The sequence below is a fragment of the Martes martes genome (assembly GCF_963455335.1).
Source record: "Martes martes genome assembly, chromosome: 16".
Classification (NCBI taxonomy): Eukaryota; Metazoa; Chordata; class Mammalia; order Carnivora; family Mustelidae; genus Martes; species Martes martes.
This window is the reverse complement of record NC_137904.1, coordinates 16,203,504-16,229,821: the sequence shown is the minus strand read 5'-3', so window position 1 is coordinate 16,229,821 and position 26,318 is coordinate 16,203,504. Positions and strand designations below refer to the sequence as shown.

The 26,318-nt window shown below is 46.9% G+C and overlaps 2 protein-coding genes across 4 annotated transcripts; one reads left to right on the top strand and one right to left on the bottom strand.

Annotated features, from left to right (window-relative positions):
- Window positions 1-9: 9 nt before the first annotated feature.
- ADPRM (ADP-ribose/CDP-alcohol diphosphatase, manganese dependent) lies at window positions 10-12,208 on the top strand. Of its 3 annotated transcripts, none has more exons than XM_080827147.1 (4): window positions 10-70; window positions 6,594-7,211; window positions 8,095-8,211; window positions 11,507-12,208. In XM_080827147.1, exons 2-4 carry the CDS (start codon window positions 6,611-6,613, stop codon window positions 11,815-11,817), a joined length of 1,029 nt encoding a protein of 342 aa, XP_080683273.1. In that variant the 5' UTR covers window positions 10-70; window positions 6,594-6,610; the 3' UTR covers window positions 11,818-12,208. The 3 variants fall into 3 exon arrangements, with proteins under 3 accessions (XP_080683273.1, XP_080683274.1, XP_080683275.1); XM_080827148.1 differs by lacking the exon at window positions 10-70 and adding an exon at window positions 598-1,065; XM_080827149.1 differs by lacking the exon at window positions 10-70 and adding an exon at window positions 959-1,065 and having other exon boundaries at window positions 8,095-8,207; window positions 11,507-12,175.
- Window positions 12,209-14,369: 2,161 nt separating this feature from the next.
- Window positions 14,370-26,035, bottom strand: TMEM220 (transmembrane protein 220). Its single transcript, XM_080827146.1, has 6 exons — window positions 25,921-26,035; window positions 25,296-25,325; window positions 20,995-21,055; window positions 18,986-19,109; window positions 17,593-17,652; window positions 14,370-15,850 (listed from the first exon to the last, which is right to left on the bottom strand). The coding sequence occupies exons 1-6, from the start codon at window positions 26,011-26,013 to the stop codon at window positions 15,715-15,717; spliced, it is 504 nt and encodes a 167-aa protein (XP_080683272.1). The 5' UTR covers window positions 26,014-26,035; the 3' UTR covers window positions 14,370-15,714.
- Between the last annotated feature and the right edge of the window lie 283 nt (window positions 26,036-26,318).

Below are 26,318 nucleotides of genomic sequence, written 5' to 3'. Positions count from 1 at the left end.
GCTCCACTCGTTGGTGGCGAGGTCGCCCAGCCGGTAGCCAGGGAGCCCTGGGCTGTGGAGCCGACGCGCGGTAGGTGGTTCCTCGCGGCTGGAGGCGGGCCCAGTCGGGGCTGGGCGGGGGCTTCGCGGCGCCGGCAGGCTGGCGGGCGGCGCGGGCGGGCGCGGGAGGCACGGGCGGGAGAGGCGCCCTCCCCCGTCCCGCTCCCCGTCCCCACCCGCGTCGCCCCGCCGTCCGCCCGGAGCCGCAGGGCGCGAACCCCACTGCCTCCCTCCCGGGGTGCAGGCGGCCCCGTTGCACTTGACGCAGTCTCGGGCCGTTCGGGACTCGCCGGGTTCATTGGAGGGGCTGGGGCGGTGAGCGCCGGGCGCTTCCAGCCGTTCCCGCGTCGCGCTGTCACCTCGCCGGCAGCAGCAGCGCCCACGAACTCGCCGGTCCTGCGCCGTGTCTCCTCCCCAAGTCCGTGGGCTGGGCCCCGCGTCCTGGGACGCTCTCGCTGGCTCCCCTCCGCGCTGCGGTTTCAGATGTGGGGATGAGGTCCTCCCCTGGGACCGCGTCTCTCGCCCGGGGACAGCCCCGTATTCGTGGGCGCGGAGCATCCGCGCGCAGCTCCTTCCAGGCTGGCGAAGAAGCAGCTTGCACGCGCATCGTCTTTGCCTGTGGTTTACTCCCCGTCTCTGCACCCTGAACGTCTCCCCCGCCCACCTCCGCGCTGGACTGGCAAGCAGCAGAAAAAGGGCGGGGGGCGGCGGGGAAGGAGAAGGGCCTAATTCTCTTCCTTAACTTCAGATTCCGCTCCTGCGTGGCTCGGTAGGATCAGGGAGCTTCCCGTGAGCAGAAGCGGCTCGCGCCCCGGTGCTTGTGGGACCGGAGCCCGTTGTGTCTGTGAGTTGGCATAACTGGCCAGGGAAGTGTGCCCCTGCCCAACAGTCGAGCTGGACTCTGCTGATACCCATGTTTCTTCCTTCCCGAGTTGAGCTGGAATTTTCTGGAAGTTCTGCTCCAAGTACATGGTGCACTTCACATCGTTCTCAAACGAATTTTTTTTGTCCTGAGGTTGCCCGTGGGTGAGATTTTTTTTTTTTTTTTTAATGTATCTGTGTATTTCTTTGCCCTGGGAGATTTCCCTCAAATTGCCAGAAAGACGCAAAAATGCCTTACCCGTTCAGGCAAAGAGCATATGCAGTTTTTGTCCACCTTTGTCATTGCTCCGCTGGATGTTAATGATGCCAGTCATGTAAATTAAAACATGGTGTTGTTTTTAGCTGGTCTGTTAAGTTTCATTTGCCAAAGTGATTCTTTTATCAGCTTTATCCTTAATTTGTTTACCAAAGCATTTTTATACAACTTTTTCATGTTAAGTTTATAATATTAGATAAGACACTAGCTTCTAAAACTGTTCCTGACTCAAAGTAGGTGTTTTGTAACTACACATGGGATGAGTTGCTGATAACACTTCTGAGCCTGATTTCTCAGACCCGTGAAATCTAGTGTTAAAAAATACCTAAAACGTTATCTAGTGTAAACCTATCACTATTACTACCACTTTTAGACCACCTGAGTCAGCAGATTTTTTGCCTTCAATTTAGGTACCTTTTTTTGAAAGAGACAGGACATATATAATATCATCTGACGTTTGTTCTATCCATAGTGACAAGGCCGGTCAGATTTTGTGTTTGAGATAACTGAAGGCTGTTTTGATTGGGCAGCTAGGCCGTAACTTTGAGACCTTCCCAGCTCTGTAACTTGTCTGCTCCTGCCTCTGTTCCTTGCCACAAACATTTCCAGCCTCCCCTTGCCTGTCATTGCAATACTCAGCACAATTAAATGCGCAGACTGCTCCCTCTCCCCAGACACCCCTTTTCTTTCCACAGCCACCTGTCCCATGGACTCTGCATAGAAAGACATTGCTGGGGTGCTTGGGTGGCTCAGTGGGTTAAGCCTCTGCCTTCAGCTCAGGTCATGATCTCAGGGTTCTGGGATTGAGTGCCACATCAGGCTCTCTGCTCAGTAGGGAGCCTGCTTCCCCCTCTCACTCTGCCTGCCTCTCTGCCTACTGTGATCTCTCTCTCTCTCTGTGTCAAATAAGTAAATAAAATCTTAAAAAAAAAAAGGAAAGACTTTGCTGACCGGACCTGCCCCCTTCCCTGAGATGCTTCTGGCTTAGGCCTTGAGCAACCCTCTGTTGCAGTAGGTCCTTGACCATCTCTCCTTCCTAACGTCCTAACGTCCTGACGTGACCCCCACCCCTTCGTTTTCCTTTGACAATAATGTAGGATTATCTTCATCTCCTAGTTCATCATAGATGCTTGGGAGGATTTTACAAGGAGCTTCCGCCTTCTGCCATCTTATTACAAAAGTTTTATTAGTATCGTCTTGTAGCAAGTTTTCAGCAAATAAGTACCTTCGGGTGTTTCTTCCTATTGTTAAACATCATTGATGCCTAAGGAGGTTTTCACAAACTGCCAGCTGCTAATCCTGCACCTGACCTTTTATTGGAATTTTTGGAACTCTGTGAATTTTTGTATTAATAGAATTTGTGAAACTCTGGTGAAAGTTTCTATACTCTTCTGTTCTATAAAGTGTTGCAGTAGTTTTGGTTATCTGGAGGTTCACTAGGCAGATATATTTTCAGATAATTAAAAAATATTTAGGGGCGCCTGGGTGGCTTGGTGTGTTAAGCCTCTGCCTTTGGCTCAGGTCATGATCTCAGGGTTCTGGGATAGAGCCCCGCATCAGGCTCTCTGCTGAACAGGGAACCTGCTTCCCCACTCTCTCTGCCTGCTGCTCTGCCTACTTGTGATCTCTCTCTGTGTCAAATAAATAAATAAAAATCTAAAAAAACATATTTAATAGCTAAAAAACATATTTAATAACATTTAAAAACATATTTAATAATAACTTTATGATTTACAAAAGTAGATTATTGTACAGTATAGGCTAGTTGAATCTCACAAGTGCCGATGAGTTGTTTCCCTGTAGGAAAAACTGGGGCTGCAGTTCCCTTCCTGGTCCTCAATCTCAAAGCTTTCTTTCAGCAGCCATCTCACCGCCTCCTAACTACAACTTAGGTAACTTCACATGTAACGGTGCACTCCAAACTTTCTGAACAAAGTTTGCTTAAAATTTGGGATTTTCCTTTCTTTCCAAAGGTCTTAGGTTTTAGGTCTTCCTATTTATTCAGACTTTATCTTCTCTAAAAATACTTTTAAAAAACCTCGTATTATAGACATCTCGAAACCTGCGTAAAAGCAGCGAGAGTGAACCTCATACCCATTCCTGGCTTCATCACTTATCCTCTATTCACCCACTTGTGTGTGTGTGTCTGGTGGAGGATGGAGGGTATTTTGAAAAGTTCATGGCATTGGCATGTTTATTAATTGTGCGTGTCCCCACTGGAGGTGTCTGAGTTTTTTTTTTTAATCTCTCTGTCCACCAGGACCAGTCTTTCTGAGCTCCCTGGCCCCTCCCAGAACCATACAATAAAAGACTTTGAACTAATTGGGAGAATCAAATCCCTGCCCACTTGAGTTTTTTGGACCCACTGAACTCACTTCTGAACTTAACAGTCTTACCTTGCATGTGGCCTTGTTCCTCATCCTTGCTTTCTATCTTTCTCTTAATAGTTGGCAGTATCAGTTTGCACTTCTATATTAAAAAATAATTTCTTTATTTCATAAAACTGTATGTTACCTGTCCTTAGCCTTACTTTCAAAAGCCATATATCTTTGACATTACAGATCTGTTCTCTACCCCAAAACACAGTACTGTATTGAAGTGTATGGCCTTTGCTGCTTCTTGGCATATTGCTTAATTTTCGTTAAAAGGTCGGCAAATCTTCATTTACCCTTGAGTTTCTCTAAATTGAACAGTGTTCCAGTGGAACGTGTATCTGATGAGACTTCTTGCATAACACAACAGGAATCTTAGAGCCAATTCAGTTTGGCTTGACTCAGAGGAGAGTGAGTTTATGTATTGATTGATTTACGATTTTACTTATTTGAGAGAGGGAGAGCGTGTAGGAGCACGAGGTAAGGTGGTCAGGGAGAGAGGGAGAGAGAATCCCAAGCAGACTCTGCTGAGCACTGAGCCCAATGCGAGGCTCCATCTCATGACCCTGAGATGATGAGTCGAATGGAAACCAAGAGTGGGATGCCTAACCGACTGAGCCACCCGGCTCCCCGGATAAGAATTTAATGACCGATAGAACCGAAAGACCGAGAGCAGCTCTAGCAGAGACAGGTGGATGGATCCAGGTGTTCAAGTCATGTTTCCAGGACTTGACTTCCTTGCATCATGCAAACGTGCTTCCTTCCAGGTTGGGTTTCTTCTCAGGTAACCTTCCCCAGCGGCTCTGGCCTTTGTCGTCAGCTTTGCACGAGTTGTTGCAGCAGAAGTCCCTGGGCTGTTGCTCACTGTCTCCAGTGTGGGTCCTAGGCTTACCCCCAACCGACCAGAGAGAAACTGGGTGCTTATGGGCCAGGCTTGGCTCACGTGTGTGCCCTTTCGGCAGCCAGGGGGTGAAGATCACAGCAGGTACTCTGAGATGTGCAGATGCCTGGGGAGGCCAGAGGTGCTGTTACCAGAAGAACAGGGACTGAATACTGGTTAGGCAGGCACAAGTGATAGCTTCTAGAAGATCAAATTCATTGGGACTAAAAGCTCCCCTTAGGAGATCCGCAGTATGGATTATCACTTTAAAGCCATAAGTTTACAGACGAAAGCAAGCCCCTTTGGCAAAGGATAAAAGCCTCCCCAGAAACTGTTTTCTCTTAAGCTTGGTAATAATGTTCCAGTGATACAGGTACCCAGTTATCTTCTGGTTGGACTCTCCTATTAATTGTACATTGAATCACAAACTTTTGAAACCTCGTAAGACTACGGATTTTCATCTAACTTAGATGAGTCTTAGGTTTACTGTATCTTGAGTTCTCCACGTTTCGAATCAGATGATCTCAGCCACCCTGCAGACATATTAGCTGGTGCAATAGCCACTGGGTTTTCAGATGGGGACTGCAGGACGAAACAAGCAAATGGAAAAAAAAAAAAAAAACTGTCAGAACACCAAGCCATTTTTCAGGATTTCCAGCCTTTTTCTAATGCTGCTTTATTCCTGTGCTAGGGCTAGTAATACCCAACCTGGTTACGGAAGAAAGGAAAGTCGCTGAAGCTCATAGTTGGGTGGATCGCTGGTGACAACAGTTTCGGAATGAAAAGAAGCCTCTCGTTCTCAAGGAAGTCATACTGCCATCTGGCCCTCTTGCCGGCTGTGGAGTTGTCACCTCTGCCTAGGACAGTGATGCTGTCGGCAGGCATTCCACGTATCTGTGGATGACTGAAGAGAACTCGGGAGCTGTAGTGGGCTACTGGAGACCAGGAAGTAATTTTAGAAATGCCACATGAAGCTGTTTCAGGAACAGCAAGAGTTTAATATGCTTCCATCCCACAGCACAGTGTAGTACTCTAGACTTTGTAAGAATAGTTGATCATTTAGGATCATGGCCTTTGGTTTTTAGTTTATTTTTAAAGATTTTATTTGAGAGAGAGAGAGAGAACAAGCAGGGGGAGGGGCACAGGGAGAGGAAGAAGCAGAGAAGCAGACTCCCTCCTGAGCAGGGAGCCTGACATGGGACTTGATTCCAGGCCCCTGGGATGATGACCTGAGCGAAAGGCAGACACTTAACCGACTGAGCCACCCAGGCACCCCTGGTTTTTATTTTTAGTCTTTAGGTTCTTAGCTCTTTTGAGGCATTAGAAATGATTATAAATTTAGATTGTAAACAGTCTAGTAAAATAATAGCTTTTCAGGTCCAGATCCCTTGTTCTTGGCTAGTGTGGCACATCACGTGGGAGAAGAAAATATGATGTATTTTCCATTTTGGTTTTGGGGACAGGGTAGTTAATATTCAGGTTTAAAAAAACTGGTTCAGGTGGGAATCGAACAACTGAAGAACCAGGAACTATTTGTCAGAAATGAAGATAGTCACATCAGTATTTTAGTTTTTGTTTGTTTAAAACGATTCCCCTCCTTTCTTCATTTCCTCCCCCTATGATCCCAGATATAAAATATGAGCAAGTTCTTTCAAGTGACCTACCCACCAAAGAAGACAAAAGATCCAGCCTGACATGAAGTAATCTGTAGTGGGAATCTAATGTATGAAGTACAGTGAATGAGTGTAACATAACTTTCTTAAAAAGAATCCTGAAGTTTTGATAGAATTATTTTGGTATTTGTGGAAGAAAGTACTCTATGCGTGTGTGTATGTGTAAAAAACTCGTGCATATTTCTTAAACATTACAAGTTCTACCAGATGTGAATTTGACTTCCCTGCATTTAGAATGCCTGTTCATTAACAGGATAATACCCTCTTGTAAATTGCTTTTCTGAAGAATAGAGGTTACTTCACAGACGAGAAAACTGAACTTTTTCAAAGACTTGGTACTTCAGCTGTAAGGCAATTAGATTTTAAGGCCCGTGTGCTTCTCTCTCTACCACGCTACCTGGTGGATTAACTGTTTATACTTTACCATCCTCTTGAGCCCATTTAGAAAAGTAAGATGTTTATAGTGTAGTTATGTTCTCTATTTTGTTTAGAAACCAGTTTGGAGGTTATGGACGATAAGCCCGAGCCTGGAACCCTGAGTGAGAATTCGGAAGTTCTCTTCTCCTTTGGAGTGATAGCAGATATCCAATACGCTGATTTAGAAGATGGCTATAACTTCCAAGGAAACAGACGGAGATACTACAGACACAGTCTGCTTCACCTACGGGGTGCTATCGAACACTGGAATACGGAGGGCCGCCCGCCCCGCTGCGTGCTTCAGCTGGGAGACATCATTGATGGATATAACGCGCAATACAAAGTGTCTGAAAAGTCGCTCGAACTTGTTATGAACACTTTCCAGATGCTCAAAGTCCCCGTTCATCACACGTGGGGGAACCACGAGTTCTATAACTTCAGCAGAAACTACCTAACAAATTCTAAACTTAACACAAAGTTTCTAGAAGACCGGATTGTGCATGATCCCAAGACTGTGCCTTCGGAGGATTACTATGCTTATCACTTTGTCCCTTTCCCCCAGTTCCGGTTCATTTTACTGGATGCTTACGACCTGAGCGTCTTAGGCGTGGATCAGTCCTCTCCGAAATACCAGCAGTGTCTGAAGATACTGAGGGAACACAATCCAAACTCGGAGTTGAATAGTCCACAAGGTGAATTATTCCTTTGAGCTGAGAGTCTAATACATTGTCTTTCCATTCTTCAGCTACTTTTTATTCAGCAGGAGGATGGATGATTAAGGTAAAAGTATATCATCCCTGTTGTTCAGGGTCAGGATTTCTCACAGGCCTCATGATGTGTGGATTGGCTGCTGTCAGTTCAAGGTTCATTTATTTAATGGGCATCTGAATGCCTCTTCTGGGCAGGCCCTTTTTCAGGGGCTGGCTCTCCGGAGCCAGAGCAATGCTGACAGCGTCACCTTTGTTTTTCTTTTAATGGAAGGAGTGGAGAAAGCAAGAGAAGTAGGCGGGCAGGACAGACCATAAATGAAACCAATAGAATTACATCCACAGCAATCAATGCTACCAAGAAAATGACGTGTGATGTTAAAGTAAAAGACTCAGGGTAGTGTTTTAGCTTAGCCGGTCAGGGGTGGCCTCCCCAGGGAGAAAAGCATTTAAGCAGAAACCTAAATGATTAGGAGGAGTCATCCTTGGGATGTGCGGGGCGGATGGAGTGTTCAGGACAGAGGTGGGGCAGATGGAAATGTGCTGAGCAGAGTGACACGTTAGCATCATGAAAGGGCTCAGGAAAAGGCCAGCGAGGTGCAGGGTGACTTGTGGGGCCCTGTGGACACAGCCAGGAGCCTGCGTTTTGTTCTCAGTGTAACACGGAGCTAGTGGGGTAAGCAGGGGAATGGAATACAGGCCATTTATCTGTCTGTTGCTCTAAATTCTTGTGGTTTCCTATTTTAAGTCAACTGCTGCCACACATTCCTACAAAAAAGTGCAGGTGTGCCCCCGTTAGCCAAGTGTGCATGCCCAAAGGAGGAAAAAGTGGACATCGGGTGGGTCTGACGTACTGCATTCATTTCAGGACTTTCTGAGCCCCAGTTTGTCCAGTTTAATGGAGGATTCAGCCAAGACCAGCTGAACTGGTTGAATGAAGTTCTCACATTCTCTGATACAAACCAGGAAAAGGTGGTGATTGTGAGTAAGTATTTGAATTACTTGATCATGCCAGCCTTTTAGAGAATGGAAAAGTGAGGTCTGAAAGTATACTAATGGTATTTATGTCGTGATGTCCTTCTGCTGTCAAGTGAATGCTTACCTTTCTTTACTGAGAACCTGAGTGTAAGAGTGACATTTACAGCTGAGTCAGGAAAGAACCGTAAAATAGAAAAAAAACATCTTGCCATATATTAGTGCCTGTGCGTTGGCCTTTTAGGTTTCTGAGTAGAATTTCAGCACATGGAATCATTTCATGTAGTACAGTTGACCTTGAAACAGTGGGGGAGGTTAGGGATGCTCCCCCCTGACCCCCACACAGTCAAAAATCCACGTACAACTTTTTACTCTCTAGAAACTTAACTCCAAATGGCCTACTACTGGCTGGAAGCCTTACGGATAACAGTTGATCGATGCATATTTTGATGTTATGTGTATTATATGCTGTCTTCCTACAATAAATAAGCTCGAGCAAAGAAAATGTCTGAAGAAAATCATAAGAGCAAACACATTCACTGTATTTTCTGTGTTTACTGTAAAAATGTGTGGATAAGTGGACCTGCGTGGCTCCAGCCTCGTTCATGGGTCAAGTGTGATACATGAGTGAGCAGTTCAGGCCAGACCCCATACCCGGCCTCAGCCTCAGGAGACCTGCTGGTCAGTGTGGTGGCCACCAGATGGGGGCCTGTGCTATCTAGTTAGAAGCGACGCTGGTCACAGGACCCATGTTAGAGACTCACCTGGCAGTGAGGACTTCAGTTCTAGGCTTTCTGCCACGTGTTTGCGAGGAAATAAGATTGCTGTTATTTCCACCTAAAATCGTGTTTTGCAGACACGCTGTCATCACAGGTTGTAGGACTCTGGAGGTGCTTAACATTCAGCTGCAGGTGTGCATGCACACGGGGTACTGAATTTGGATTTGCAGCGTGGCTGGTGTACTCACTTTGGGCACTAAGTGTAGAGCCTTGCTTTAGAACTGGTGTGGCCGGACGGCAGAGAAGACCGTGCTCGGGGTCCTGAGGATGGGAGGCCCTTCTGTGCACACTTGTTTCTGTGGGCTGGGTGAATTTGGGTAAATGTGGAGCCTACAAACCATGGTTTTTCTCTGGATCGCACAAATGGAATTACGAACGTGAAAATCCCTTGAAAGTGACGAGCTCTTCTGATAGTTGATCTAAAAGTACGCTTCCATAAATACTTGTGAGTCTTTCCCTGACGTGGGGCAAACAGGTGGATGGGAGTAGGAGTGTGTGTGCTGCCATGGGACTTTGAAGTGTCCTCTCCCAGGCTTGGAGATCACGGGACGCCCAGCGGGTGTCGGTGCGACGTGACCCTCTTGCAGTCTACCGTAGGTGGTCTGAAACCAGGACACTTCCCGACCTGTCTCTGCTGTTTGGCTTCTGCTGCCAGGCTGGGCCTGTCACCTCAGACAGTACTGGAGCTGAGAGGGACTACAGGTCATACCATCAACCCATTCAGTTCAGAGATCGGGAGACTGAGAGATTAGACGACCTAGTAGAGTCACAGCGCATGGTTTTGGCTGAGACTTGAGTGCCTCCCATCTCCTGTCCTACCCTGTCCTGGATTCCCCCGTCTCCTCTTCCGTCTGCGCCCCTGTCTACATTAGCCGCCTCTTAAATTCCTCTCACTATAAGCTCAGAGCCTGGATGAACAAACCTTTGACAACTGGGTGCGTCAAGTTATCTGTAGCAAAGTTTTAAATGGCTGATGGCAATTTTCTTTCATTTTACATTGCTCTTTGACTTTGCATTTTGGGGACTGAGAGGTCGTTTTGCCCCCACCTCTGGGGTTTTGGCCGTGCAGTTGGAAGGCTCGCATGCTGTTCGCTGACATATGGGGTGCTGCCGCAGGAGCGGGTGTGGGCCGGGAAGTTCAGGGGTTTGGCCGTGGAAAGGTTAAGTTTCAGATGCCTGTCAGGCATCCATGCAGATGCTGAGAAAGCAGTTTGGATGTTGGGTCTGAAATTCAGAGTGGGAGTCTGGGCTGGGTATAAACATGTGGGAGTGGAAAGAATGCTGGAGACATTCGAGACTTTACTAGATCACCCATCACTTTATTAGATTTGAGAAATTACTAGATCACCAGTCCGTTTGGGGTCAGCAGGGAAGCGGAGCCCAAGGTCCAAGCATTCAGGCACTCCCAATAGGAAGTGGAGAGACGAGGAGCCCACGGAGGGGAATGAGAACTTGTGGCCATTGAGGCTGGAGGAAGACATGGGCGACTAGTGGTGTCCTGGCAGCCCAGTGTTTCAAGGAGGTGGGGGGAGCAGGTCACTGTGTCAGAGGAATCCAGTGTGACCTTTTGATCTGGAGAGTCACCGGCCCCTTTGAACTCTGAGCCATCATCACGGCTTCGAGGGTGGTTGTGTGTGTGTGTATGCGCACGCGCACGCGTGCACACGCACGCTCGTGCACACTCATAAGTTCTCCTGGTGCCTTTGACTCTTTAGGGATCTGCGAACACCCCCCTTTGTAACTTGTATTACAAACTGATACTAAACAGTAAAAATACTCATAAGAAAAATTCAGAATAAACTTCGGTAACAAATAAATAGTACCAAAACAGGAAAGTGATTTCAGGGCAAGAAGCAAAGCCAAGGGAGGGAGCTTTGTGCCTGCACCCCAGAGTGAGACGTGATGCGACCTCCTGTGTGTCTTGGCGTCAGGAATTCGAAATCCTCCTCGTTCTACTTCCACGTATGTCCTGTGGGACCTAGTATAAATCCTCCCTGCTCTACCTCGCTGTTCTCATCTGTAAAATGGCTCCGGCTCCCGGGACCTCATGGAGGTGTTTAAATTCATTTTAAAGCACTGAGTGTCTAAATGACCTATAACCCATGACCCACCTCCAAACTGTTCTTAAATTTAGGGGTACCTCTTTCTGCATACCCAGCACTCATGTTTAAGAGACTGGACTCCAGCACGGCATCTGCCTGGCTCCTGGCCGCCCTCGCTTAGCATTGTGCACACAATGCCCTCAGTTTTTCTCGACGTTTGTGCCTCTTTGGGTGTTTTAGGCCGTAGGGATCTCAGGGGTTCTGCCTGGACAGTGGCCTCTCCCCGTGGGCGTGGACTGCCTCCCCCTTCCGTATGCTGCAGAGATGTGGCTGGAGATGATCTAGTTCTTCTCTCTGGTCTATTTGAAATAAGTAGTATCCTTTTTTTTTTTTTTTTTCCTAAGTACTAGTTTTTAGCCATTTATTTTGATGAAAGAGACATTTCCTAATTGGCTCAATAACTCTTCTTCTCTTTAACTAACAGGCCATCTTCCCATTTACCCAGAGGCCTCCGACAGTGTGTGCCTGGCCTGGAATTACAGAGATGCCCTGGCGGTCATTTGGTCTCACAAGTGTGTGGTGTGTTTCTTCGCCGGTCACACTCACGATGGTGGCTACTGTGAGGACCCCTTCGGTGTGCACCACATCAATCTAGAAGGGGTTATTGAAACGGCTCCGGACAGCCAGGCTTTCGGCACCGTTTATGTCTATCCTGACAAAATGGTGCTGAAAGGCAGAGGCAGAGTTCCAGACAGAATTATGAATTATAAGCGGGAAAACGCTTTCCAGCTTTAGTCTGATTTATCTTGTTCCCGGCTGTAGAAGGAGAGTGGTGGCTGAGCACTGTGTTTTGTCTCTCTCTCCCCTCCCCCGGTCCTCGGGCTGATTGTGTAGTGTTCTGTTTGCATAACAAAATGTATTTATGGCCTCAGTGTGCGCTAGCTCATGAGATACTCTGAAATGTCACTTCTGGGTAATCTATCCAGCGGGGAGGACTGGAAACAAAATGAATGAAAGCCGCCTGAGTCATCCAGGGAGGAGAGTGGGGGGGTGGCATAGTTCTCAAAACTGACTTCATTTAGCCTTATCTGAAATTTTTTTACTTTTTACAAGGAGGATGTATCCATGTATTAACATGTAACTTAAAATTCGTAATAAAAAAATAAAACCAGCTCAGGTAAGCTTTCTTTGTGTATCCTGCCGTGTGAATGAACTTTGGACATTTTTTGCTCCGAATACCTGTCATGTTGGTTTGTACCTTTGTAGACTTGTATCCCTGTTGTGTGAACCACAAAGAAGTTCTTTCACAGGTGATCGTGTGGTCTCCCGCGTGAGGCCATGAGAAGGGCCTCCGGAGAAGTCACGCGGTGGCCTTGTGATTCTAAGCAAAGCAGGACCAAGGGCCAGTGCGGCTATGTGCCTGCCGGTGTGGTCCGTTTGGGTAGCAGCTAGAGACAACAGGGGTAAATGAATTTAACCTCGACTCCCTTTTTAGACAAATGGGGCACATTAACTGGGTGGTCCTATGTGCTAAGGCTTATTTGTGGCAACACCTACTAGATAGCAAAGGGACTGTTGGAATGTAGAAAAGGTTTCATTCAGGGCCTAAAAACATCCGGAGAGGTGAAAGCAGTACTAGTTAGCGTCTGCGTGCCTGGTGCCTGCCGAGGGCCCAGGCCCTGGGGGAATAGAGGTGTGTTCGTGGTCTCTGGCTGCTGTGGCAAATGACTATCACTTTGGTATTTTCAGACAGCCCTTACATGCTCTCTTACAGTTCTGAAAGCCAGAAGTCTGAACCGTTTTCCCTGGGCTGAGCTCAAGGCGTGGTCCCCCCCTTTGGGGCCTCCAGGGCAGAATCTGCTTCCTAGCCCTTCCCAGCTCCTCGGGCGGGCTTCCTGCATCCCATTCCTGGCCCAAGCGCCCTTCCTCCGCCTGCAGACCAGCAAGGCAGCCTCTTTAAACCTCCGTCTGCGTCCGCCTGCCTTTTATCAGAACAGTTGTGATTACCTCCAGGCTCATCTCCCCGTCTCAAGATCTTTAACTTTATTGTATCTGCGAAGTCTGTTTCGTGACGCAAGTAACGGTCCCGGTTCTGGGGACCAGGGCCTGGATATCCTTGAGGGTCGTGATTCAGCCCACCAGAGAGGCGACTGTCACGTGCTCCCTGCATTCACCGACCTGACCATCCATAGATCCCAAATGTGTAGAGAAGGGCCTGGGAATGTGGAGGGGGTGGTGGGGGGCGTTTAAGTTTAACGGGATTAATGATGACTTGAAGGAGGAGGAAAATGGTTTCGTCAGGCTGCAGAATAGTGTGAGCAGAGGTTAAAGGGCATGTGGATTTAGGAGTGACAGCTAACTCTGAAGAATCATGGAAAGGGGCCTGCGGTTGTGGCAAGAAGCAGGCCTGTGTGGTAAAGAGCCTTGAATGATGAGCCCACAGTTAGGACTGGGCTTGTCAGACAGCAAGGAGCCATCGTTTCTGCGGGCGAAGCTGTGATTAGATCTGTGTCACAGGCCTGGCAGCAGATAAGGAGAGGCTGACAGAGAGGAGTGCCAGAGGGAAGAACAGAGACGGGTGGCAAGGCAGAGGCGTGGATAACAGAGACCTCGAGGTTACCGGAATTCAGTTGGGAGCTGGAGTGTGCAACAATCTGTGTAACAGAGACCCCTTTCAGGAGGTAGTGCTTGCGACGTAGCAAAGGGATTGTGTAGAATTGTGTAGAATCACAGAATTCATAGTGTGATTCCGGAGGTGCAGATGAAAGTATATTTTGAACATCCCTTTTTTTTCCTTTTTTTAAAAATTGGAACATTTCTGTCTTTTAAGCACAGAATCACGCATTACTTGGAGGATAGGTAGATCCTAGTAGAATTTGCAAGTGAATCCATTTTTTTCACGTGTGATTTTAGTAGTTACATTAAAACAGATGTACAAACCGTGTCATGGAAGCTAAATGTTCCCGGAACATGGAGTCTTTTATCTGTACTTGACTGACCCTTAAAATAAATTTCACATTACTTGCTTTAATATCCACTAGATTTTTCTTTCCTTTTTCCTCATCTAAACCTTAATAGAGAACTTTGCCTGTCCAGTGGCCATTGTGTAAAACAAACAAAAACCGTACATATCTCCTTTAGCAAATGTTTATAGAATACTTAATATCGTATTAAAGGCTATAAAAATAGACAAATGGCCTAACTTATTTCCACTCTCCCGATATATGGTTGGTAGTTGAGTGAAATATTTCCTACATCTCGTGGAATGGGATCTTGACTCCAGAGGTGGATGCTAGCAGATGTAAAACAATCACCATCCAACAAAAATATGACATGAGCTGCAGAGGTAATTTAAAAGCAGTCACATTTTATAAAGTAAGTAGAAACATAACAGTTTTAATGATATATTTTATATTAAAGTCAAATCTATGAAAATATCATTTCAGCATGTAATCAACATAAGAATATTTTACATTCTTTTTGTACAATGTTGTTAAAATGCAGGATATATTTTATACTTAATAAGCCATCCATTGATACTACATTCTCACTGGAAATACTTGATCTATACTGAGGTATAAAACTTGCAGTTAAAGAAGTAGATTCGCATGTCCAGTTCCAAACACACTTCAGTGTTCCAAACACATTTATAAGTTTTCTAATAATTGAATTGACATGTTTTAAAATTAAAATGAAAAAAGGAAGATTTTACTTCCTCAATCTGGCCACATTTCAGGTGCTCAGTACAACATGTTACGGTGATGTTATCACGTTATGTTCTTATGTCATATGTAAGCACCATAGTGATGTTCCCATGTTCTGTGTGGGTGTCTGCACCACTGTGACACTCCCATGTGTTGTGTGTGTGTGTGTGTGTGTGCACGCGCGCACGTGCGCGCATATCATGGTTGTGGTCCTGCCGGTTACGACTTTTTGGAGAGTACAGCTCCAACGTGGTCTTCTCCTCAAGGTTACCTTTGACACTCATTTCAAAAAAAAAATGTGTATAGATTTTGGTCTTATTTTTTATTTACAGTGTAGTTTATATTCCCTCTTTCCTTTTGGTCCCAAATTCCTTTATTCTACCTACCCCTTCTTTCTTTCTAAGACACGCTCATTCATTTGGCATCCTCATTTAGTTCATGGCACGGTGCTGGTCCCATATAGTGAGTTCAGTGCAGGGGTACAGCCCTTTCTTGAACCTGTGTGTCTATCCTATTACCTAAACCCTGCTTTGCTCTGTTTTAATCAGTGGTTGCCCCTTATAAGCACTTGGTATTTTGGGAGTGCTCTCATATTCTCTGGTTTAATCCTTGCAACTGCATGAGTGAGTAGGAGATCTGACCTTAATCCTGTTTTGCAGATGAAGACATCCGCCAGGAGGTGCCCATATTTGCCCAAGTCATTTAGATAGTGATAAGCTGAGTTAGAATTCGTATTTCTGAACCTTTGTTCTGCCTTTTCTGCTACATTGACACGACTGAATGTCAGACCCCGTCTCTTCCCAGTTCCACGCAATCCCCGTGCCGTGTGGCAGGCATCCTCGGAAAGTTCTTAGGAATTTTTTTTAATCCCTTCTAATATTCGCTCAAATTACCTGAAATAAACTCGTAGGAAATTGGCCCTTTACAACCATGTCTATAAACAATTGATTAACAATACTCATTTGAAGAAGAGGACTCTTGACTTCATTTAAATTACTGTCTTGCAGTGAACTGGCCAGGAGGACCTCATCTCCTTGTTTATGTAGATGTAGATCCAAGAGATGAATGGGAGGAGAGCGATTACCACGGCAGTAGCCAACTGAATTCTTCCACCAACTGGATTCCTATAAAGACACACAGGAATTATTATCAATAAAAATCCATCGACTGAGCCACCCAGGCACCCCCGGGAGATCTTCCTTCTTAGTGCAAATCTTTGTTGTTTGGATGCGTTGCAAATAGCTTTTCCCACTCACACAATGACGTCTTTTGAGCAACTGAAGTCCCTGATTGATTGGGCAGTGTTAGAATTGATCTTTTCCTAACGATTTCTGTGTCGTGTTTAAGAAAGCTTTTCCTCCCCAAGGTCTTGGAGATTTGGGGTTATCTTCTCCAAAAGCCTTCCCATTCTGCGTCTCACTTTAGAGCTGTAATCCACCTGGAACTGACATTTATGAAACTGAGCTAGGGAAGTTCGTCCCTGTGGGCTTCCGTTGATCCAGCACGGTGTTCGGAGGTCTGCCTTTCTTTGCTGTTCCTGCCCTGTTCCCTCTGTCCTAAGTCAAGGGTCTGCTTGTGTGTGGACCTGTTCCTAGAGTCTAGTCTTCCATTAGTTTATCCTTTTACCAGTACAGGTTTATCCTTTCACTTACTCAGATCTTCTTTAATTTCTCCCACAATGTCTTGCAGTCTTTTTTTTTTTTTTAAAGATTTTATTTATTTATTTGTCAGAGAGAGAGAGAGTGAGCACAGGCACACAGAGTGGCAGAGGGAGAAGCAGGCTCCCTGTGGAGCAAGGAGCCCGATGTGGGACTCCATCCCAGGATGCTGGGATCATGACCTGAGCCGAAGGCAGCCGCTTAACCAACTGAGCCACCCAGGCGTCCCTTGCAGTCTTATTTATAGAGATTTTACCCATTTCTAGATTTATTCCTAGGGCGTTGATTTCTTGATGTTATTATCTCTGGTTAACTTTTTGTTTTTATCATTTTCTGTTACTTGGTGATAAAAATGCGGCTGGTTTCAGTACATTCACCTGGTGTGTGGCAATCGTGCTAAACTCACTCACTCTGTAACTTTTATACCCTGTTTGATTTTTTGGCATATGCAACCATGTCAGCCGTGGATAATGAACATGTTTCTTTTCCAATTGTTGTGCCTCTTATTTCTTTTTCTTGCCTTATTGGACTGGCTACGATCCTAGCTAGAGCAGTGTGGAGCAGAAGTGGCAGTGGGGGCTAACCCTTTCTCGATCCTGATCTCAGAAGGAAAGTTTTCAGCTGCTCACCACTGAGTCTCAAGCTTTGGTGCTGACACCATTTCCCAGGTTCAGTTCCTTTCTACACCTGCTAACAGCGCTTGTGAACAGATGATGAATCTTACCAAACACTCTTTCTGAATAGATTGAGAAGATAGTTTATTTTTTCCTGTTAGTTTATTCCTGATAGTTTATTATTTTCTGTTAATGTGGTAGAAAACACTGGTTGGTTTTTGAATGTTAAACTGTGTTCCTAGAATAAACCCCAACTTGGTGGTTGGGTTATCTATTGCTGGATTTGATTCCCTAATGCTTTGTTTAGGATTTCTCAATCCATAGTCATAAGTGAGACTGCCTCATAATTTCTTTGCTTTCCCTCCCCCTTTTAAAATGTTCCTGTCAAGTCTTGGTATCAAGATTATTCTGTTCTTATAACATGAATTGCAAAGTGTTTCTTCTTTTTCCGTTCTCTGGAGGTGTTTGTTAAAGGTTGGCATTATTTTTCCCTTAAATATTAGGTATAATTCTCCAGTTAGGCTATCTTTGACTTGCCTTTCTGATCTGACCAACTGAAGACATCTGATTTTAGCTAATAAGTTGAAAACTTACTTTGATGAACTGTGACATAGGCCCATCCATACTGTGATAATCAGCAGACCAAACAGCTCCCTATAAAATAGCACACATTTCAGATTTTTGAAGTAGCTATGAGTGAGACGCCTATCCTCCCATTCTCTCCATGACCACTAGTTTCTGCTGATTATTGGAAGACCTGCCCCTAAGATACACAGTATCTATAGAATATTCTGAAGTCTGGCCATGACTCAAAAATTACCTTTTTTTCAGATACTTTAAAGCCTTATATGAAAACAAGTTTCATCTTATGAGACAGATGTGAACACCATCCCTGTTCCCCAACTTCTAAGTGAATAACAACAACAAAAAAACCAACAAAATGAGAACACAAATAAATCACTTATTTCTGGTCATTGGGAGGAGTATAGTACAACCAAGAAAACTACCCCAGATTTATCAGGCATCAATTTTTACATTGTTTTAGAGTGTTCTGTGTTGGTCAGGATGAGCTCAGATCCATAAATAATGGAGCGCCTGCTGCAAAAGACTGGGTCACATCTTAGGGGAGAGGGATGATTTGTAAGATGAGTCAGGCTAATGATTTGGGGGTGGGTCTACGCTTCTAGAAGTGTGTGTTAAAAGCACACACCTTTTACACAGAGTAGAAAAGTCCTATTTGGCCCTGGTACCACTATAACTTGTGGGCCTCAAGGTGGTAGAGGTGATTCAGCCCATTGGGTTGACGGTCCCATGGGCAGACCCAACCTGATTTGCCCTCCAGTTTCCCAAGGATTAGGGCCTGTAACAAAGTAACATGTCACCAGGGCTGGTTACCTTCCACGTCTCTAGATCTCAGTGTTAGCAGTAGGATGGGCAGGAAGGACAAGGGGCTATGTATGAGGCCAGGGAGTCAAAGATGGAAGGGAGCAAAGGAAGAGGTGATTAAATAGGAACACATGGCCTTGACAAAGGGAGGAGATGACATGGGACGTAGCAGGGCAAGGCTGACAGAGATGGACGTAACATACTGACCTCTGATTTGGCTGATCACACTTGTAGAGATTTTGGCCAGAACCACAACTAAATCAGAGTGCTGACAGAGCTTTCACCTCGTGAGACTGGACGGAGTATTACTGTATGGCGTCCTTGCTCGTTCATTGTAAGGGAGCCAAGGTCAACTGCCAGACAGTAACATAACGTGTGTGCTGACTGCCTCTGGCTGTGGTTGCGGAACGTGGCACACGGTGCTGGGTGTGAATCCTGGTCCATTTCCTGCTTCTTCAGCTTATCAAGGAGGTAATACCTCCCCTGCTCCTCATGGTGTAGCTGGGGGAGCTGAGTCATCGTGGTGCGGATGAGGGGTTACAGAGGAATGGATTTCTCCCTTCTACCCCACCCCTTCCAAGGAGCAAAAGTCACGGCTCACCTGCCTTCTTCCTCATGCAAGATGCTCTGTTGGGAGTGAAGCCAGAGGTGGCCCGCCAAGCCGACAGCCCACACGATACAAAAGAATATGTGTATTGCGGAGACACTCTTCCAAATAAAATTGCCTAAAAACAGAGATTCTGGAGCTGTTAATTCTGGAATCACAAAGCAGAGAAAAACGATTTCTTTGTACCTGCTCTGCCATAGTCTGCTTTCAGGTAAACCTTCGGAAAAAGCTGGGGTGGCGTCTGGCTGGCTCAGCAGAGTGTGCGACCCTTGATCTCTGGTTCAGGAGTTCAAGCCCTATGCTGGGTGTGGAGCCTCCTCAAAAAAAAAGCTAGGTTTCTTTAAGTTTTGTGTTGAGGGACATCACAGAGGTTAAAGCAGTAGCAATAAACTTAGGTGAATGTTTAGTGTTTTGGTTGCCCAACGTGTCCCCTTTCTGTGACGACTACCTTTTATTTTCTTTGGGGATCCACACACCCAGGCCATGTGTCCCAGACCTTTGGACCTTAGCTTGGTCAGTCAGTGCATTTCATTCCTTTAGCAAGCGTGATCTGGCTCCGAATGAGCAAATGACAAATCAGGGCCCACAGCTCAGTTCTGAGACTTTCGCTTAGCCATCTAGGAAGCAGGTTCTATCTTCTGTTGGGTGTAGTGTCACGAAGAAGTGAACTTGGAGCTGCAGGGCTACCATCTAGGGGCCCGGGACTGAAGTCAGAGTGGCACATGGCGGGGCTGCGAGGTGCAGGGAAGTTCAAGTTCTGAGCCACCAGCCGAGTGTGAAGCTAGCACCACCCCTGACTTTCTCCCTCAAGTGTCCCAGTACATCTCCTTTGTAGCTCACAGCCCGGTTGAGTTTTTTCCTTGCCTGCAACTAATGGAGTCTGAACTAAGCCCGTGCATCCAGGGGACAGGAGTTTTCCCCACATCGAAGGCCCTGAGAACTCCGACAGCCCACTGGCCAGGGAGCTCTTTTCCTGACAGCGGAGAGTAACCCGTCAGGACTGACAGTCCCTAGTAATAAGAAAATATTAGCACACAATGTAAAATGTACTTTTTTTGGTTACAAGACACCATTTTATGGTATAAAACTATCCAACTTAAGGTTTGTTGAGAGTTTTTAGGGCTGTTAAAATCAAAGCCACTATGTTTCACCCAGCATTGAGGTAGGCAGCCTGTAGGTAGTACAAACCAGCTATTTTAAGCAATTTTTTTTTAACCTGTATACCCACCTGGGATGGATGGATGGATGGATGGAGGGATGGAGATATATATATATTTATTCCAAGGAGCAGGAAAATATGTGATAAAGCCTCTTATAGCCGTTCATTCATGTTCAGCAAGTATTAAGTACCTACCATCTTCCTGGCTGTATTTCAGCGAGGCTTGGGCAAAAAAAGATGGGCTAGACATGGTCCCCCTTTTAAGAGGCTCACAGCCTCGCAGGGGAAGACACATAAAAGCATGCAGTAAATCGCTGTATGTCCTATGACGATACAGAGGGAGGTTAGGGAGAGCAAAAGGGACGAATGAAAAACCTAGACATTTGTATGGACATTATAAACTGTTTCCCTAAATAAGTAGCAGGCCATATATGCACATATTGAATGGCTTCAAAATAAGAAAGTGGTCCCTGGGAGTGGTATTGGACCCTGATGGCCACTGACTAGAGAGACACACAGTCTGCGCTCTGCTGCTGATTTTCCCTTAGCGTGAGAAATCAGTGTGGTGACCGGAGCCCTTCTCTCTCGTAGGCTACACTGCAGAACCCTGTTCCACTCCAGCACAAGTCACCTCGGGTTCTGAGCTGCTAAAAAGGCTGTCTTGGTGTGACAGGTCCTTGTGGAGTTTGCCTGAAGATGGGTGAGGGTGATCTAAATACAGAATTAGTCCCTCTTGGTATCAGCAATGAGGAGACCTGGAGGGCCCCGTTTTTCTCCCGGGACCCTGTCCTTATTGTCAGAAATCGGATTTGCTCGGTGTCCGTGCAGAATCCAGGGTCCATACCCGTGACAAGAGGATTAAGTCCCACAAGCAGGCTCAGCAGCGCGGGTATCATGTACACCACCTATTAGCGAAGAGGGAGATGATAGGGGTTAGAAGTATGCCTGATCTGGGGGGTGTGCAGAGGGATCTAGGAAGCACAGAAAGATGGTGAGACCCCAGACTCACTGACCGACAGTGTCTGCATTCGGTTAGATTGGGCTCTTCATTCTGGAACTGCCAACAAGCTGTTTTGGAGTTGGGAAGAAGGGCCCCGTAGAGGCCGTTTTCAAGCCTCATGCTCGGCAGATGGGCTCCAGCCAGACCTGCTATGGCGAGCGTGTGGTGGGTCGAGAGCACACAGAGTAGGAGACGTGGTGGGTTTCCAAGAAACGAAGCCGCTTCACCGTATCCACAGTGACACACACATCTGACGTCTTCCCTTATTTGGGAACTGTCAGAGCTGCACACGTTAAGTGATTGGTTTTCACCCCAGAAACACGTCTGTCTGGACCCCAGGGAGAGAGGGCTTCTGGGTTACAGACGCTGTGTCCATTTCTCCTGCTCCCGTCCTAATGAGGGCCAGGACTGACATTTGCTAAGTCTGGTCATCTCTCACAGGAAGGCGTTCATGCTAGTGGGGGGTAAGACAAGGGCATCCCAAAGTTCAGTGTGTATATGAATCGCCTGGAAACCTTGTTAAAATGTAGATCTGATTCTAGAGGTCTGGGGTATGGCCCAAATTCTGCTTTTCTAACAAGCTCCCAGGGGGCGCTGCTGCCGTTGTTCTGAGGACCACAGCTGGAGCAGGAAGGGGGTAGTTTTCTCCTAATGAAAACCTTCATGACTAGCCACTGAGAAAGAGGGGGAAAGGAGAGAGAGAGAGAGAGAGAGAGAGAGAGAAGTTACACACACACCATACAACATTTAACTGTGCTCTCTGTAAGAAAGGTTTGGCAGAGATTTTTAAAAAGTGTGTACTCAAGGGGCACCTGGGTGGCTCAGTGGGTTAAAGCCGCTGCCTTCGGCTCAGGTCATGATCCTAGCGTCCTGGGATCGAGCCCCGCATCGGGCTCTCTGCTCAACAGGGAGCCTGCTTCCTCCCTTCTCTCTCTGCCTGCCTCTCTGCCTACTTGTGATCTGTCTGTCAAATAAATAAATTAAAAAAAAAAAAGTGTGTACTCAAATGTATCAGATAACTGTCATTAACAAATTAAGGGATCTGAGACCTTCTTATATCTTTTATGTTATAACCACATGAACAAAATAACCCTTTGAACTAAACGGTAGTTTCTCATGGGAGTTGTGCCATGTTAATCCCTAAATGTTTTTCTCTATCTCAAATAAGATAAAATTTTTTTGAGGACCAAGAGACTGAAAATAATGGTTTCTAGCATATAAGGTAAAATAATACACAGCATACTCAATAATGAACTCAGTAGAACCCACTTATAATGATCTTTTATTTTTATGTTGGTGTATTTTTTTTAAACCCAGAGTATCATTTTACAATGTTTCATCCACTATATAGTTCTTGAGTACAATGGCATTTGTTTTGTTGTTGTTGTTGTTTTGTTTATAAAGATTTTGTTTTAATTTTTAAGATTTTATTTGTGAGAGAGAGAGCAACAGAGAGAGAGCAAGTGTGAGAGAGGGTGTGCACAAGCAGGGGGAATGACAGGCAGTGCGGACAAGGGACAAGCAGGTTCCCTGCAGAGCAAGGTGCCTGATGGGGGGATGGATCCCAGGATCCTGGGTTCATGACGTGGGGGCCTAAGGCAGACGCTTAACTGGCTAAGCCACCAGGCATCCCAAGACTTTATTAAGTCATATCTACACCCAACCTGGGGCTCAGACTCACACCCTGAGATCAAGAGTCACAGCCTCTACCCGCTGAGGCAGGCAGGCACCCCTGCCATGGCATTCATTCTTAATGTCTCTCTCCTTTACCCACCTGCCATTATAAAAACTGAAAAAGCCAGTATTTTTTCCCAGTGTCTTCAGCTAGGGGTGATCATGCTCCAGCCATGAAATGTAAGAAGTCTTACAGGGGCAAGGCTGATACTCAGAACATTTTAACAGCCAATATGCAGACACTGACCAAGCAGGATGGGTCCTAGGCCATAAACCATACTGGTATGCACACACTGTCTAAAGGGCTTTTTGGGTAACATTTCCTCCCTGATAAAAGGGGAGAAAGCTCAGGAGGAAAAACTGTTTTGCTCCTGTCTTGTTCCTTCCTACTTGGGATGCTCTTGTCTGGGCATGATGTATGGAGCTGCAGCAGCCATTCTGTAGACATGAGGGGATATATCACTCACACACTGGAGGTGGCAGAGAAGAAACCCAGGAAGCCCAAGTCTTTGATGATGTTGTCGGCATTAAGCAGCTGTCTCTGGACTTCTTGTTAAGTGAGATACTCTATTCTAACCTGATGCCAGTCAGATTTTCTGTTATTTGCTCCCATATGCATCCTGATACAGGCATCCTTCATGAGCAAGATGGAAGTAGGGGACATGAAAATGAGTCAGGCATGGCTCAAGTCCCCAAGCCCTGTTACATTCTATTGGCTCATCTGTGCATGCTTTCATTCAGGAGTCAATACAGGAGGGCTGCCCTAGGGAGGCTCAGTGTTAGGTGGCCTGAGGACCACCCAGAAGAAGTGGTCCCTGTTCTCCCAGGAGTTGGCGTGTGCAGAACCAAATCGAATACACAGTAGAATGTGTTAGCATTAAAAGGTTCAAAGGAAGGACGGTTGGAACCTATGGTACAGAGGTAGAGGGATTTTTTGAGGGACAGAGCATTTGAGACAGACTTCAAAGTGTCATGACATACAGGAATTCTAGGGGCAAAGCACAGTATTATAGGTGGATTGGGCTTCCAAGACCATTCTGGAAAGAGGCAGCTCCAAGAATTAGGAAGCTACTACAGGAGTCCACGTGGGAGGTGACAGAGGGTTAAACTGGCGAGGAGGGAGGATGTCTGTGGGGACACAGTGTCTATTATTATTCATGCTGTGACACCTCAGCATGGAGTGGGAGGTCAAGTACAAGCATACCTCACAGATAAGTAGCTAGACCTAGACTGGGTTTTGCGGGATTGCTTTGTTCTTCATTTTATTTTATTTTATTTTTTAAAGATTTTATTTATTTATTTGACAGACAGAACACAAGTAGGCAGAGAGGCAGGCAGAGAGAGAGAGAGAGGAGGAAGCAGGCTCCCCGCCGAGCAGAGAGCCCGATGCGGGGCTCAATCCCAGGACCCTGGGATCATGACCTGAGCCAAAGGCAGAGGCTTAACCCACTGAGCCACCCAGGCGCCCCACTTCATTTTATTTTTTAAAAGGATCTCAAAGGTGGTGGTAAGGAACCGAGCGACATTAGAGATGCCTGTGGTCTGGAGCGAGAATGACCCTGGGGATGATTCTGCTGTTGACAGAAATGACTGAGTCAGGAGGAGGTGGCAGTTTAGGAGGGAAAGATGCTGTAGGACCCTGGAGCATTGGAGGAGTCAGTGTTGGAAATTCAACATTAAACTGGGTATTGGAGACTTGTCTGCAGGGAAATAATATTTGGAACTCAGGACATAGACCAGAGTGCTGAGGAATAGGCAATTTGATTCAGGGCAAGGGCATGTGAGTCTGGACAAGAAGCAATGTCAGAATGAGTTCTACTGCACTACACTGACCAGAACTTTACATTACAGATCCAAATGCTTTCATTTGTTGCTAATCTGTATAGTCAATATTATTCTGAAGCCGAAAATCATCTCATTGGTGATACTGCACAGTCTTATGTATCTGTTTTGAAAGAAACCAGACAAAATCCACATATTTCAGAAAATGTGTGGAATGATCTCCCTCTCCTCCAAATAACTCAACCAGAACCTTGGTTAAATGTATTCTTTAGATTTTATGGGCTTTAATTACTTTTTATAAACATAACTAACCGAATTAGAAGAACCGCACACCCTAAGCCTGCCATTTCATGGTCAAATGTTTGTTGGAGTTTCTGGGTAGAAACTCATGAGGAATGGCTCAGTTGACCTTTGGAGGTCTATTGTGTGTCTTCAGAAAAGTGTCCTTGGTTGGCCCATTTTTATTCAAAGGGAGTACTGCTGAAAGGCCCCTAATGTCTATGGAAAGTTCTGAATGCTTACACTCCTTACCTTACCCACCACTGATTCCTCTCCCCTGATATTTTAGGGAAATGATCTGGTTTCTAAGTTTTTATGTACATAAGGCAGGGAGGCGCAACAAATAGAGAAAACCGTGTTTTGTGTCGCTGGGCATTTCCTGGAAACGTTGGAAAGCAGCTTATACTCACCATCCACAGTTCTGCATCGGGATCATTGACCTGGAATGCCAAAACATGCGGCATTAGTCATTCTGTGGTGCTCCCACCCTCCCTTTGGTCTGCTCTGGGATCCATCGCAGTGAGGTGTTTTGTGCCAGAAGGTGCACTAGGCAGCGAGGATACAAAATGGGACTAAGACCTAGTCTGGCAGGTCACAGCGGTTGAGGGGGCTCTGGCTGAGCACACACACGACTGTGCACAGAACCGCACAGGCTGACTGAAGTACTGTAGGGGCCTCCCTATAGTCTTAAGGGGGTCCCAGAGCAGACCGGAGAGGGTCCGGGCGCCACAGCGGGTTCCGTCCGCTTCCTTGCCTTCGCCGGGAACCGCGCTGGGTGCCCATCCCAGGCTCCGCCGGCTCCCAGCACGTGGCACGGCAGAGGGGTCGGGCTGTCACGTGGACACGACTGCCTCTCGGCGGGGGACTGGGTCGGGGCCCCGGGGCGTAACCCCCAATCTCAGTCCTCGGCTTACAGGGCCCGCCCCGTTAGTCTACACCGCGCACCAGGCCGGGGGCGGAGCTCTCAGTCCCGCGCCCTGCAGAGCCCGCGGAGCCCCTCGCCCGCCTCCCGCCTCCCGGGGCCGGGGCGCTGACCTGCACCAAAGCCGCCAGCGCGAAGAACGCGGCCATGAGCCAGTTGCAGGCCCGCCACAGGACCGGGGCCCCGCGCCCCGCCGTAGGCGCCATGGGCTCCGCCAGCTCGGGGTGGGGCTTGGCGCGGGGCGTGGCGTCGGCGCAGAGCGGGGCGGGGGGCGGGGGACAGGGCGTGGCGATGGCTTGGAGGCGGGGGACTGGGCGGGACGAGGCGCTGAGCGTGGCGTGGCGTAGGGGCGGGTGCCTGGCCGGGGACTGGGCCCACCCGCCGAGCTCTTCCCCGGGACCTGACCTGTCCTGCGCCGGTTTCTCTGGTCCCCAGGTGCTGAGTGGCCGCTGGCTGCCGCTCGCCGGGTAAGGAGGTGGCACTCCTAGAGCCTTACTAGTTCTACCATTAG